At 43.7% G+C, this 12,080-nt stretch overlaps 1 protein-coding gene across 1 annotated transcript in view; it reads left to right on the top strand.

Annotated features, from left to right (window-relative positions):
- The window catches only part of RHEBL1 (RHEB like 1), a 40,104-nt gene extending 29,145 nt beyond the window's left edge, over positions 1 to 10,959 (top strand). Inside the window, exon 8 of the mRNA XM_085600424.1 lies at positions 9,726 to 10,959. Within this exon, the coding sequence (XP_085456550.1) occupies positions 9,726 to 9,818 (93 nt within the window). The 3' untranslated portion in view covers positions 9,819 to 10,959. The remainder of the gene's footprint in view (positions 1 to 9,725) is intronic.
- The last annotated feature ends 1,121 nt before the right edge of the window (positions 10,960 to 12,080 follow it).

Here is a 12,080-nt window from a genome sequence, read left to right as displayed (position 1 = left end):
GTGTTCTTGGCGTCCTCTCCCCCTACTGTTGGCTCCCGTGTTTGGCTGCTGCTCTGGTAAGGCAGCATTCGTTATCTAAAAATAGATACGGACCCATGCACTTGTTTCTTCCCGGAATCGGGTTTAGGGTTACATTTTTGTAGTTTCTCCGGAAAATTGTGGTTTCTTTCTTGGAAATATTTATTGATCCTCGTTAAAATGAATGCAAAGCTCTATTCAGTTGAGGGAAACTGTCGACTCTGCAGCCCAAAGAAGTTTAGCTTGCCTGACCGCCTTCCTCCTGTCCACAATTTTTCTTTGATACTGCTTGTTTAATTTTGACAGCTGTATTTGAAATATTGCGCCCGACTGGTATGAATGGGGTGTTGGAAGCAGGCGCTCAGAAGTGCCAGTGCTCGCCCGGAATTGCCCCCAGTGTCCAAAAGCGCCTCTGGAAGGGGAGAGCCCGGTGCTTGGCAGGCACAACGCGAGTCTCGAGCATTGGCAGTTCAATGTAAACAATAACACATGAATCAGCCAGCCCCTGCTGCAGCCGTAGTAGAACACGCGTGAGTGATGTGGCCCAGAGCAGGAGGGGTGACTTTACACACGATTTCAACTCCTGCTTAGAAGTTTTCGTAGCGTAACCCCAGTGACGTGTCCCAAAATACCATGGGAGTTATTCTGGGAAAAAATTGAACTTTGAAAGAATTAAGTTCCGATTTGTTTTTTTTTTAACAAGCCCACTAAAAATCCGAGCATCCCGTGTGCCGTGTAGGTCTTGTTAGAAAGGACACACACGGTCCAGCACGCCACTGTACAGTTACACGTCTGAGTATTTTTTCTATCGACGGATGACGGGTCCCTTCGAAAAATTATTGCATCATCAAGCAAAAAAACGTATTCCATATACCCTTAAGCAAAGGGAATTGGTCAGGCATGTTAAACTGTGTTATAACAAAGTGTATCTATGGCTAATTTAATGAACAATTCTTTATACCTGTATGATTTCTTCCGTTCTTTAAAAATCGTCCTCGGCTGTGTAAATAAATGTATTTTTTTAACTAGAATAAAGGGCGCATCTTTTTTTCTTATTTGCGTGTGGCTCATGTTTTCAAAAACTCGACATGATTCGATTATTTTGTGTCACTTTATTCATGATTGATGTAGCGCTGTTTTCTCCATTGGGTGATCCTCTAGGCGATCTTGTTGACTAAAATTGTTTTTCAGATTGTGGCTCCGTCTCCCTAGCACAGTTGGTCTATAAGAAAAAGACTTGCAACTCTACCTGTATGTCTTACTTTTGGCAGCTTACGTTTATTATGCTAAATCGCACGTTACAAAGCTGTTCGTACATATTTGTACACCGGTTTTCTCTTTGGGGCAGTATGTTTTCTATAGATCAGGTGTTTTAAAGAACACAAACCATGCTTCATGTGCAGGTCACTGTATATTTGGAATGCGTGCACATTGGGGGAGTAAGCAAGCAACTTCTCTTTTCTAAATCTGATAAGTTTTTCTTTGCTCCCCTACTTGAAAAAATGCAAAATATCACTTGTTCACAGAGCGCATCCACTAATATTGACATTCTGTGATATTTGCCATTGTAAATGGTCTTTTTCCAGGTGTAATGTGGACTTGTGACTGATTTGTGGCCTGTGTTCCACTACCACCTTTGACACGTGACTTACCAATTGTGGGGTTCTAGTCATGTCATGCTATTTTCCTTTTGACATTCATTGTAAATGTGAGTAGTGTAAACATCATGTACCCGATCCTACTGGAACTAACCTCGTTGCATGTACCTCCCTCCCTACCGGTTGTATCCTGTCTAGGGTCATGGTGACCCCTCAATCTCTTCTGTTCTTTCTGCCTAATATCTGAGAGGCTCCTCCTACTCAGTTTTGTTTTCTTTGTAAAACACCGTGCTGCTTCAGGGAGTTATGTCAGTAATGAGGAAGACTTTCAACCAGTCCTGATTGTTTTTTTTTTTTTGCTTTCAGCAAGAGCAATAAACATGTTGGGACTTTTCACTGTTATCTCACAACTGCTTAATTTGATCAAGTGGGGCCAACCAGTACTGATTTCTAGGGACCAGCTCTTATTTTTCCCCTCACAGACTTTGATCTTGAGCAGCAGAGAGAGAAATACAATAGCAGGGGAGAGAAGGATGAAGAGAAAGATGAAAGCAGTGCCAAAGGAAGAAAGCCGGGGGGATTTTTTTTTTTAAAAAAAGCACGCTCTTGATCTTGGTTTCTTTTTCCTTTTATTATATATTTTTTGCATATGAGAAACAGAGATTGGATTTCTAAAACGGTAATCTTTTTGGGTTGTATCAAGCATTTTACCCTTTTTTCTTATCTCTCCGATTCCCAAACACACAAATAAGAACGCTGACCAGTGTTTGTGCTCAAAATCTTAGTGGAATATAATTTTGAGGGTCAGGCAGTATTCAGGGCATACTTTTCAGGAAAGCATTCAGTCAAAATGGCATGTTGTTGACTGACTCTTATCTGTCCCCACATCCGCCCACCTCCTCATCTCTTTTTGGGGTGGACCAGCTGGACGAGATATGCCAGACAAGACAACCCAACATCTTCCTTCATGCTTGGATTAGACATTAGTTGTTTGTTTCCACCCATCATCACGATCCAAGTTACCACCATCGAACAATCATTTAACCGTGACTCTGAATCCTAGTTCACTCCCATATCATCAATTTGACAACTATACAATTCTTTATAGTTCTATGAACTCAGATGCCCTCATCCCAGGATTACAAAAGATGATGCTTTCAAAAACTGTGAAATAATGTTAAAATAATTCCTGCTGCTCGGTCAAGAGACCTATCATCAGCTAATCGTACTAACGTTTTTCCAAAGTGGAGCTATGTGAAAAACTGATGTGAATGTTTTTAGTGGCTTTTAGGGACAACAGTTCAAAGATCTGATTCTGAGAATATGCTGCTGCATATCTCTGTTATTTGTATATAAATCTCAAAAGCGTCTTTGAATATCGGACATCATGTAATCAGTAAAGATACTGTGGCAAAGAAGGGCGGTCTCCAGCTAGCCTTTATGTAACTCCCCTCAACCTTCGACTGAGTGAATAGAGGGAAATTATGGCAGAAAATGTTAGAAAAGGGTGTGGATGGGGCAATGGTTCATTTTCTGCCCCAGTTGCATGAAGATGTGACTATTTGCGTAAGATATGGGGCAAATGGGGAATTTGCACTATTTAGGGATAAAGTGAGCCTAAGGAGAATTCTGCTAAAACACACGTGATGGTAGTAGGTAACACACATTCCAGCCTGAGATTACATTAACGGTGAAAAACGTATGGATGTCCCGACATTCACCTATCTAGGCATTCCATTTGATCGCAAAGGCACATGGTCACATCTAATAAAGGTTAGAACATTTCGGTTTGATCAAACCATCGAGGTCCCTTTTAGTTTTGCTGGGAAATTGGATTCCAAACCTATGGATGCGATGATCAATATTTATGAAGTACGTTACCTCTCTGCTGTGACACTTGGGGTCCTGGGATATTGTGACATCTCAAAATTACAGATTAAAAAATGTTTCTGAGAAGGCGCCTGTCTATCCCCATATTTCTCTGCCACATGGAGCTAGGTCTTTGTACACAAGAAGATCGTATAAACTAGCCTCGCTTATGCTCTGGCACTCAATTTGGACCAAACAAAATAGTTTACTTAATCAAGAAATAACGAATGACCATCTATCTTTTGATTATGATCGTAGCATCACATGGCTGAGATACATTAAGGAGCCATGCTAGGGAGAATGGAATGTTTTGGCGAGCCGCAGAATATCACTACTGTCTCCAAACATCAGTTAAAACAGGATTATTTAGCCCTATGTAAAAGGCAGGAGAAGGTCTGGTGATGGGAAAGAAGAGGGTTGCCAGTTATCTACCATTAGTAACCACGTACTCACTGGAGTGCTATCTTTTAGTTTCCACTCTCAACAGTCCCAAAGATTTTATCTGGTGAGGTTTAGCCTCAACATAGCCCACTTTTTGGTTTCATACCCCAGCAATGCTTTTTCCAACTCTGCCCTTGAACCGTGCCTCTGTGACCATGCTGTACTTTTTCTTTTTCTGTAAGTTATTTGATTTTTTTTTTTTTTTAAATCTCACTGTTAAAGTCTAAGTATCAGGAGGTGTAGACCTGCCCTGCTTTACTTACAGATTTTGCAAAGTGAATATATTTGTCTGATTTAAAAAATCATCTATGTAGCTATGAGAAGGAGGAAACAAGTGGGGAAATACTATTTTGTCGTGATAAGGCCTGGTGATTTTTTGCAATTTTATGCAAAATGTTAATATATGTATAAGGCATTTCTGCAACCGTATTTAAAAAGATGAGATGGCTTGGCGGAGTCTGGAATGAAGGTAAGTGCCCTGTCCATAGTTTTAGATACTTATGCACACAACATACTTTTGTAACTTGACTTTAGGTCTCGGCTAGCGAAGGCTGCGCTTGCGCAGTCTCGCTCGCGAGATTTAATGACTTGGAGAAGAGGGGCTTGAACCCGCCCCTCTTCTCCCCTCTTCTCCATTGGCTGGCCTCTTGAATGCTGGCCAGCCATTGGAGAAGAGGTTTGTCTCTCCGAACAGGCCCCGTCCTTTTCGGATTCGGGGGCGTGTTTTTTGCTACTTTTCTAATTTTCTCCTCCAGCCAATGGCAAGAGGAGAGAAAAGAAAAACACGCCCCCAAATCCGAAACCGCCGCTGCCTTTCTCCGAGGCATTTCTGCTTCGCCTCGGAGAAAGGCGGTGGTGTTCTGTACCTATGCATGCACTCCGACCATCTCTGGAGTGACTTGTATTTTAGGCTGGCTCTTCACCGTTTGAGGCATGCTTCCTCCCCCACCTGTTGAGAACAGTCTTAGACGGCACCGCTTGCAGTATCCGGACAAGGGGCGAAGAGATGCGCTCAGAAACCGCGTCCATGTCCCATTTATAATCACAAATGAACACTTAACGCTGGGTATAAAGGTACCTTACAATGTACTATAATCTATTTGGTTACCGTCCTCGATGCTCCACTTGATCCTTGGCGACATTGTGGGAACATGATACATCCTCTTTTATATTAGAGGAAGCTTTAGATATATTTACTTTCACTCCAGCACCGCTAGATGCACAGTACTCTCAATAAAGTTCAATTGACGCTCCTAAGATGGCTGCCCTCCGCCGCATTTTAGCGTTTCACGTAACAACGCTATGACGATTTGCATTAATACGGAACACCAAGTAGGCATAACCACAGGGGCCAGAGCAGGGTTAGGATGTCCGCTATTTGCGCGCCACCCTTTTGTAAGTAGCGTCCTTATTCGTCTAAAATTCGACAGTTTATGAAGAGGCCGGTAAGATTGTATGACTTGTGCTTATGTTTAGATGTGTGCGGCTGCCCGCCTTTTGTTGATTTTATTTTTACAGAATCGAGCAACGAAGTGCTCATTTGTCAGACCCGTTAGCATCGGACCTCATTACCAGGGGGGAGTCAGGTTTGTGTGATGTCAGCCTTGAGTGTCATGCGATGTGTATCACACTACTACTGCGATGTCTTTCACGTTATGTGAAGTGTACCACCCTGACTAAGCTACTAGTATGACACTAATCTATCTATATTTCTTCATCGAGTACGTTTTTTCTCTGTATTGCTCGGTGGTCCCGGGATGATGCATTTTTCAACATTTGTTCACTGCTAGCAGCGGGGCTTCCAGAAGCGGACGTTTTCCATGTTTCGGTTTCTTTTTAAGGTCTGGGCTGCTTTTAATTATCTGGCCTGTCTTCCCTGCTCTCACGTTTTGAAAGACGTGTAAGGAAATAACACTAGAACGTTTTTCTTTGCAACATTCTTGAGAGAGGGGCTGTACCTCGTGAAGCACTGAGAGCCACCGAGTGCTGTTTGAATTTTAAGCTCGGACTGAAAGGGGTAAAGGGGCGGAAGTGGGTCAGAAGTAGCGATCAGTGCTCGCATTTGAGAGTGATTAAGCTATTGACATTGTAAATACCAATGCCGTTTCTTTAAATGTTTTAAACCCAAAAACATAAACAAAAATAATGTCATGAGCAATGCCAATAACTTTAACAATGCCGAGACCATTGCATTGTAAATGCTTGTCGTTTTTAGGTCTCGGCTAGCGAAGGCTGCGCTTGTGCAGTCTCGTTCGCGAGATATAATGACTTGGAGAAGAGGGGCTTGAACCCGCCCCTCTTCTCTCCTCTTCTCCATTGGCTGGCCTCTTGAATGCTGGCCAGCCATTGGAGAAGAGGTTTGTCACTCCGAACAGGCCCCGTCCTTTTCGGATTCGGGGGTGTGTTTTTTCGTTGCTTTTCGCTGGGCGTGTTTAAACGCCCCCGAATCAGAAAACACGCTCCCGAATCCGAAAATGCCGCTGCCTTTCTCAGAGGCATTTCTGCTTCACCTCGGAGAAAGGCAGTGGTGTGCTTGTCTCTTAGGGTACTGCCAGATTGCCCCTGAGGCCGATATAATTTTACAACCCTGTTCCGCTGCACGCTTGTGGTCAAGAATATGATGCTTGCACTATTTCCGTGTAAATTAGGAGACCCACATCAGTTGCGAGCCTACCAAAATGTAAAAGAAACGTTTTTCAAACCCAAAAAGCGTGGCTGCCCCTCGGTGTGTGCCAAATTCTTTCGGTTTCAGATGTCCTGCTGGAAGGTGGCAAGTCCGTTGGAAGGTACGGGAGTAGGCGGCCTTTGTTGGATTGACGTGTGATGTCGACAACCGTCAGGAGGACAAGCATCTCCTCTTGTAGCCATCTTGGAAGCGATATCTTTGCGCCTTAACAGAAGCATCGCGACACTCGGCTTATTCTGTAGCACCGCAGCCCGAGCATTTACTACACTGTCATGTCCATGTACCGTGGCACCCCCGCCGGCCGCCACCAGGGCCGATACGATTACAGTTCTGGGGAACCCTGTGGGAAGCGTGGGCCCGAGGCAGCCATGCTGCGGCGACCTGAAGAGGAGGAAGTGGTAGAAGACCGGCGGCCTGAAGATGAGGCCGAGCCGCTCGAAGAAGCTGAGCCTGAGGAGGCATGGGTGCCCATTAACATGGACATCAAGAACCTCCTCAAACCTGGATAAAAGCCTTTCACCCAGCGGTGTCGCCTCTTCGTAGGCAACCTGCCACCCGACCTGAACGAGGACGAGTTTAGGAAGCTCTTCAGCAAGTACGGCCAACCCAGCGAGGTGTTCATCAATCGTGACCGCGGTTTTGGCTTCATCCGCCTGGTGAGCATACTCTTGGGGCGGGAATGGAGATGGCGGGATGTGCTAATGCCGGTCGCAGTGTTCCCTTTGTGGACCTCCCCGTGTAATGTGCACATTTCGTAGACCATTCTGCAGCTCTATGATGTTCCGTCACCCATGTAGAGCCCACGTGTAACGAGTGCCCTTCCATTGTGCGGCCCGTGTATCGTTGTGTAGTGCGCTGAGTAACATCTTGCCCCCAATAGAATATATTGTGCGTCAGATGACCCCATGCATAAAGCCTCTTATATAAACCGGTTCTCTTTGGTACAGATCACGACGTAACCCATAGTCCAGTCCAGAGAATGGTTGCGCATAATTTTGTGTGTTCTCTAGTGTGTGATGGGGAGCTACCTTTGAGTTAGCAGTGCAACTGCTTTCAGCTAGATCCCAGCACAGCCAGGTGCCCCGCGGAACACTTCTTTTCTGTTATATTCCATGGACTCCACTACTCGTAATGCAGCTCCCTCTTTACACTGGACATTGTGTACTGTGGCACGCGTTTAATGACGTGAAGCACACTTAATACAGAGTCTTTTAATTCTGAAATCTGCCTAGTTTAAACGCCCCACTCGCGGTTTTCCACTATTTCTCACATCTAATACGCATATAATAATCTCTAACTTAAAATGGCCATTAGCGTAGATCAGGGGTCTTCAGACCGGGTGGGGGGGGTTGGGGGGGGCACCAGGTTCTGGCACAAAAAAAACCCAATTATACTGCTAACAGTGCTTTGTTTATAAGTGTAAAAATGTCGCCTATAGTACAGAAACAGTGTTTCCCTCACCCCCTAATATCTGTGTGTATGTGGCTCTGTGTATTTGTGTGGCTCTGTGTGTGTGGCTGTGTGTGTGGGAGGCTCTATGTGTGTGTATGTATGTGCCTCTGTGTGTGTGGGTGGCTTTTTGTATGTGGCAATGCCAATAGCTCTAACTTAAACAATGCCGAGACCATTGCATTGTAAATGCTTGTTGTAAATGTGGCACTTGGAAGTGGGAGAAAATTTAAATGATGAGTTTTAGGGAATCTATAAGAACAAAGTTAACTTCTTAGTTTAATTTTATCTAATTTCAGAGTGTCATATTTACACACAGCAGGCGCCTTCTTCCGGTGTCTGGTAGAGATGGTTCCGTATTTATAACTGAAAAATACAACCATTATTTTCAGTGGGAGAAATTTAACGTGCAGAACAAATGTGGCATACCATGAACATTTTTGCAGAACTTTTTTCTGTGTCTTACACTCCCCCCCCCCCCCCCCCCCCCCCCCAGTTAAAAAAAAAAAAAGGTTGTATATTTGCGTTCGACATGTAAAGGTGCCACAAATGACAAAAGGTATATGACCTGCGCCATAAGTACATGGGACACAGGCTCCCAGTCACCCATACACCTATCTCATTTATATGCACACATGTTCATACATCCCCAAAGACCACACTCACTGACACACATGGCAGCCCTTTCCTAGTGCCCCTCGTCAAAGTATTTTGTTCAGGCCATGGTATCTGGCTCTATGGACATTAGACTTAAAACCAATGAAGGTGGGCGTGGAGGGGGGTCTGGAAACCATGCACGAGTGACTTGGCCTTCAGTCGCTCACGATTATTTTCACTGAGCAAAAGTAGCTCTCAGTACAGAAAAGGTTTGAGACCCCTGCAACAGATATTCAGTTTGTAACATTTTTACTGATTTTTCTCATGTATGGCTGTTAACTTACGCTTGTCTAGAATACGATGGTTCAACAGCAGCACGCAATGGCTGTATAGTTTCACATGTTCTATTTTCAAAACTAATAAAACCTGTATAATCATCCTGTTCTGTCTCGTAGCCAATAAAGTCAGACTTTGACCAAAGGTGATCCACAAGCTTCCTCAAATCTACTGCATTCAAATGGAAGGCAGGACTTTAGCCATAATCCTAATGCTCCATCATAGCACCGTCTTCATAGCAACTTATCAGATGCTCCACAGCACTTAGGAAAAAAGGGCTAAAATGCATCTTTGCTTTGCGATGTCCTCCGTTCCCAGAGCAGGTTTTTTTTCTTAATGCACGCTGTGGTGACCCAATTATCCTGTATTTCACGTCGCCCCTAAATTAATCCAAGACACAACCCCAAAATACCTCCGCAATGCATTAAAGCACTGCCTATCTGCAACCAGAAGTGGCAGTTGATGGAAAAACGTGCAATTATTTGAGGGGAAAAAATGGGAATGTCATGTCCTCTGCAAAGACCAATAACCGTGCATTGAGCTGTTCCACTTGAGCTGTTCCACTTTCAAACAGAAGTTGTCTTGAGAAGATTCCATTTACAGTGAGCCTGTTGTGTTGTAATACTAACCATTTCATTGACGGCATGCACCGTCCTCTCTCATTCTAGCCCGTTGTTGAATCCCTTGCTCCATACCTTCAACTTGATCTTCTTTTTGTTTTCTTTTCACAGAAGAGCAGCATCATCTTCACAAAGATCATCGAAGAGATTGACCGTGTGGAGCGGTCGTTTGGTGAGGATGAAAAGAAGTGCACTGTGATGTGAGCACTTCACCCTGTTATGGAGCTGTTGCTGAAGGGAATGCTCTATGCCGCTGGCTTATGTACAGTGTGGAATTGCAGGAAGTGAAGTTTAATATGTGCCTCTGTCCTAAATTTCGCTTTATCTCTATACTGGTCCGGGTTCACTGTGGTAACTCCATGCTTCTATCAGTTTATGCAGAGCCCTCACCAGGTGCAAAGTCCAGAGTCTCTTGCTCTGTCACCTGCATATGAAGTGGCAGAGTCTCTAACTCCACACTCCAGGATTGGATGAGGTGGAGTCAATGTGGTCATTCACTTATTTTTTTTGTCTTTTTTTTTTTTTTGCATACATGCATTGTGTATTCCTCCTCTCCCCCATCCCTGTTACTTCAGTATTTTGATTGGCGGAGGGTGTGTTACAGGATCTAATTTATGTTCGCAAGATTTTGATGTATTTATGTCCAGTCGGGCCCTTGAGTGGGTGTTTACAAAAGGCGTCCCACTGGTCTCAGATGGCTGGTTGGGGCGCCTCATGCTGTGAATGTGTCCGTTCTACCTCAGTTCATGAACTTTCTCATTCTTGACTGTAATGTTCAGGTTTGAGGGAGGGCGTCTTAGTGAAGCTGTCCAATGCAAAGGCTGCTTCTGGGTTTTGCTACAGAAGCGTTGCACGGGATGTATGCATTCTCTTGACGTAGAGCCTCATGAGGATCCTGCTGTTCCTCCAAGACCTGCTACAGCAGGGTGTCGAGGCGGTATATTCCCCACAAACCCTATTGCTGCTGCTGTTTTGTATATTGTATGATTGTGGTGGAGCAGAGTTGGGCCCTGTGTTGCACAAACAGACTTAGTGATGGTTTACAGGAAAAGAGGCGGGAGCGCTTGTTGCGCAGATGGTTGTGCACATGTGACGAGTCATTTCTTCACCAGGTGGTTACCCTCTCCTCTGAAATCTGTGCCTTTGGTTTAGAATTTTGTAGTAAATAATGTTTCTTAAAGCTGTTAGGGGGTGGTTGCAGGGAGTTATTTACTTTAGTTTTTTAATATTTTTTGTTCTTTATTTCAAAGAATTTTGTTTTGTAAAGATTTTTACACCAGTGACAAAAACTGATATATTTTGGAGAGTTTCTGCTTTTTGTAAATAAAATGGTTACTCAGTTTCATTTTCTTGTTTTTTCTTTCTCTGGACTTGTGAAGCTTTATAAGATGGACCACTGGTATAGTATTATCCAGTTTGTTTTCTTTTTTCACATTTTAAAGGCTCAGGGGATTTATAACATGATTTGAGGACTGTTTTAAAGGTTATTATTTGTGTGTCTGTCTTTTCAAGGTCCAGGTGACATGCTAGTGATTGCCCCAAGATAAAAATGCCCCCCTTCCCCCTGAGCTCTGTTGGTGGCTAAAGCTTAAGGTTGTATGATCCAGTTCAATAGACTGTTAAGCCAAGTTGAGACTGGTTTGCTTAAAGTATATGACCATGCAAAACAATACCTGGAATATTGATATACATAATGTTGAAAACCAGTGAGTGAATAATCATCCTGCTGTGCAATTTCCCTCCTACAAATAGAGCCAAAAATAGTGGCAATAGTCCTGGCCAATACAATACACTCAATGATCACAACCCTTACACACACAAACTATTTGGCATCCTGCCCCGAAGAACCACTAGACTGCAGCTGTACAGGCTCTATAATTGTATGGCATTATAAGCACACCATCTTGTTAGGTGCAGAGAAAACGTTTGATTCCATTGATTGGTGCTTTCTCCTTAGAAGTTTTTTTTAAATTGTTTTATTTAAACCTTTTACAGTATTACATGAACTCTTAATGATACACAGTAAAATTGCCCGGATGCAGCATGGACCCACAGCGGGTTCTTAAAGCGTGAATAATATCTTAACTAGAGAAATGATACATTATAGGCGCTTAATAATGTACAATAGGAATATATGCATTCAGGATACTTATTATTGAATTCCCAAGAACACATCAGACTTTACCCCTGTGTTTTTGCTTTCTGACCTCCCGGTTTTGCTGGCGTAGTGTTTTTGCGCACTTTTCTCACTGCTGATCAGTGGTAAAGTGCTCCTGTGGTAAATTGTGTTATGGATCGGTGTTTCCATGATTGGATATTTGATTTACTTGTTAGTCCCTAGTAAAGTGCACTGAGTGTACCAGGGCCTGTGAATCAAAAGCTACTAGTGGGCCTGCAGCACTGATTGTGCCACCCACGTCAGTAGCCCTGAAAAGGTAACTCTGACCTGTCATTGCGGAGTCTGCA

Source organism: Triturus cristatus, chromosome 4_2 (assembly GCF_964204655.1).
Source record: "Triturus cristatus chromosome 4_2, aTriCri1.1, whole genome shotgun sequence".
Lineage (NCBI taxonomy): Eukaryota > Metazoa > Chordata > Amphibia > Caudata > Salamandridae > Triturus > Triturus cristatus.
The sequence above is the reverse complement of the archived record's forward strand: the minus strand, read 5'-3'. Positions and strand labels throughout refer to the sequence as shown.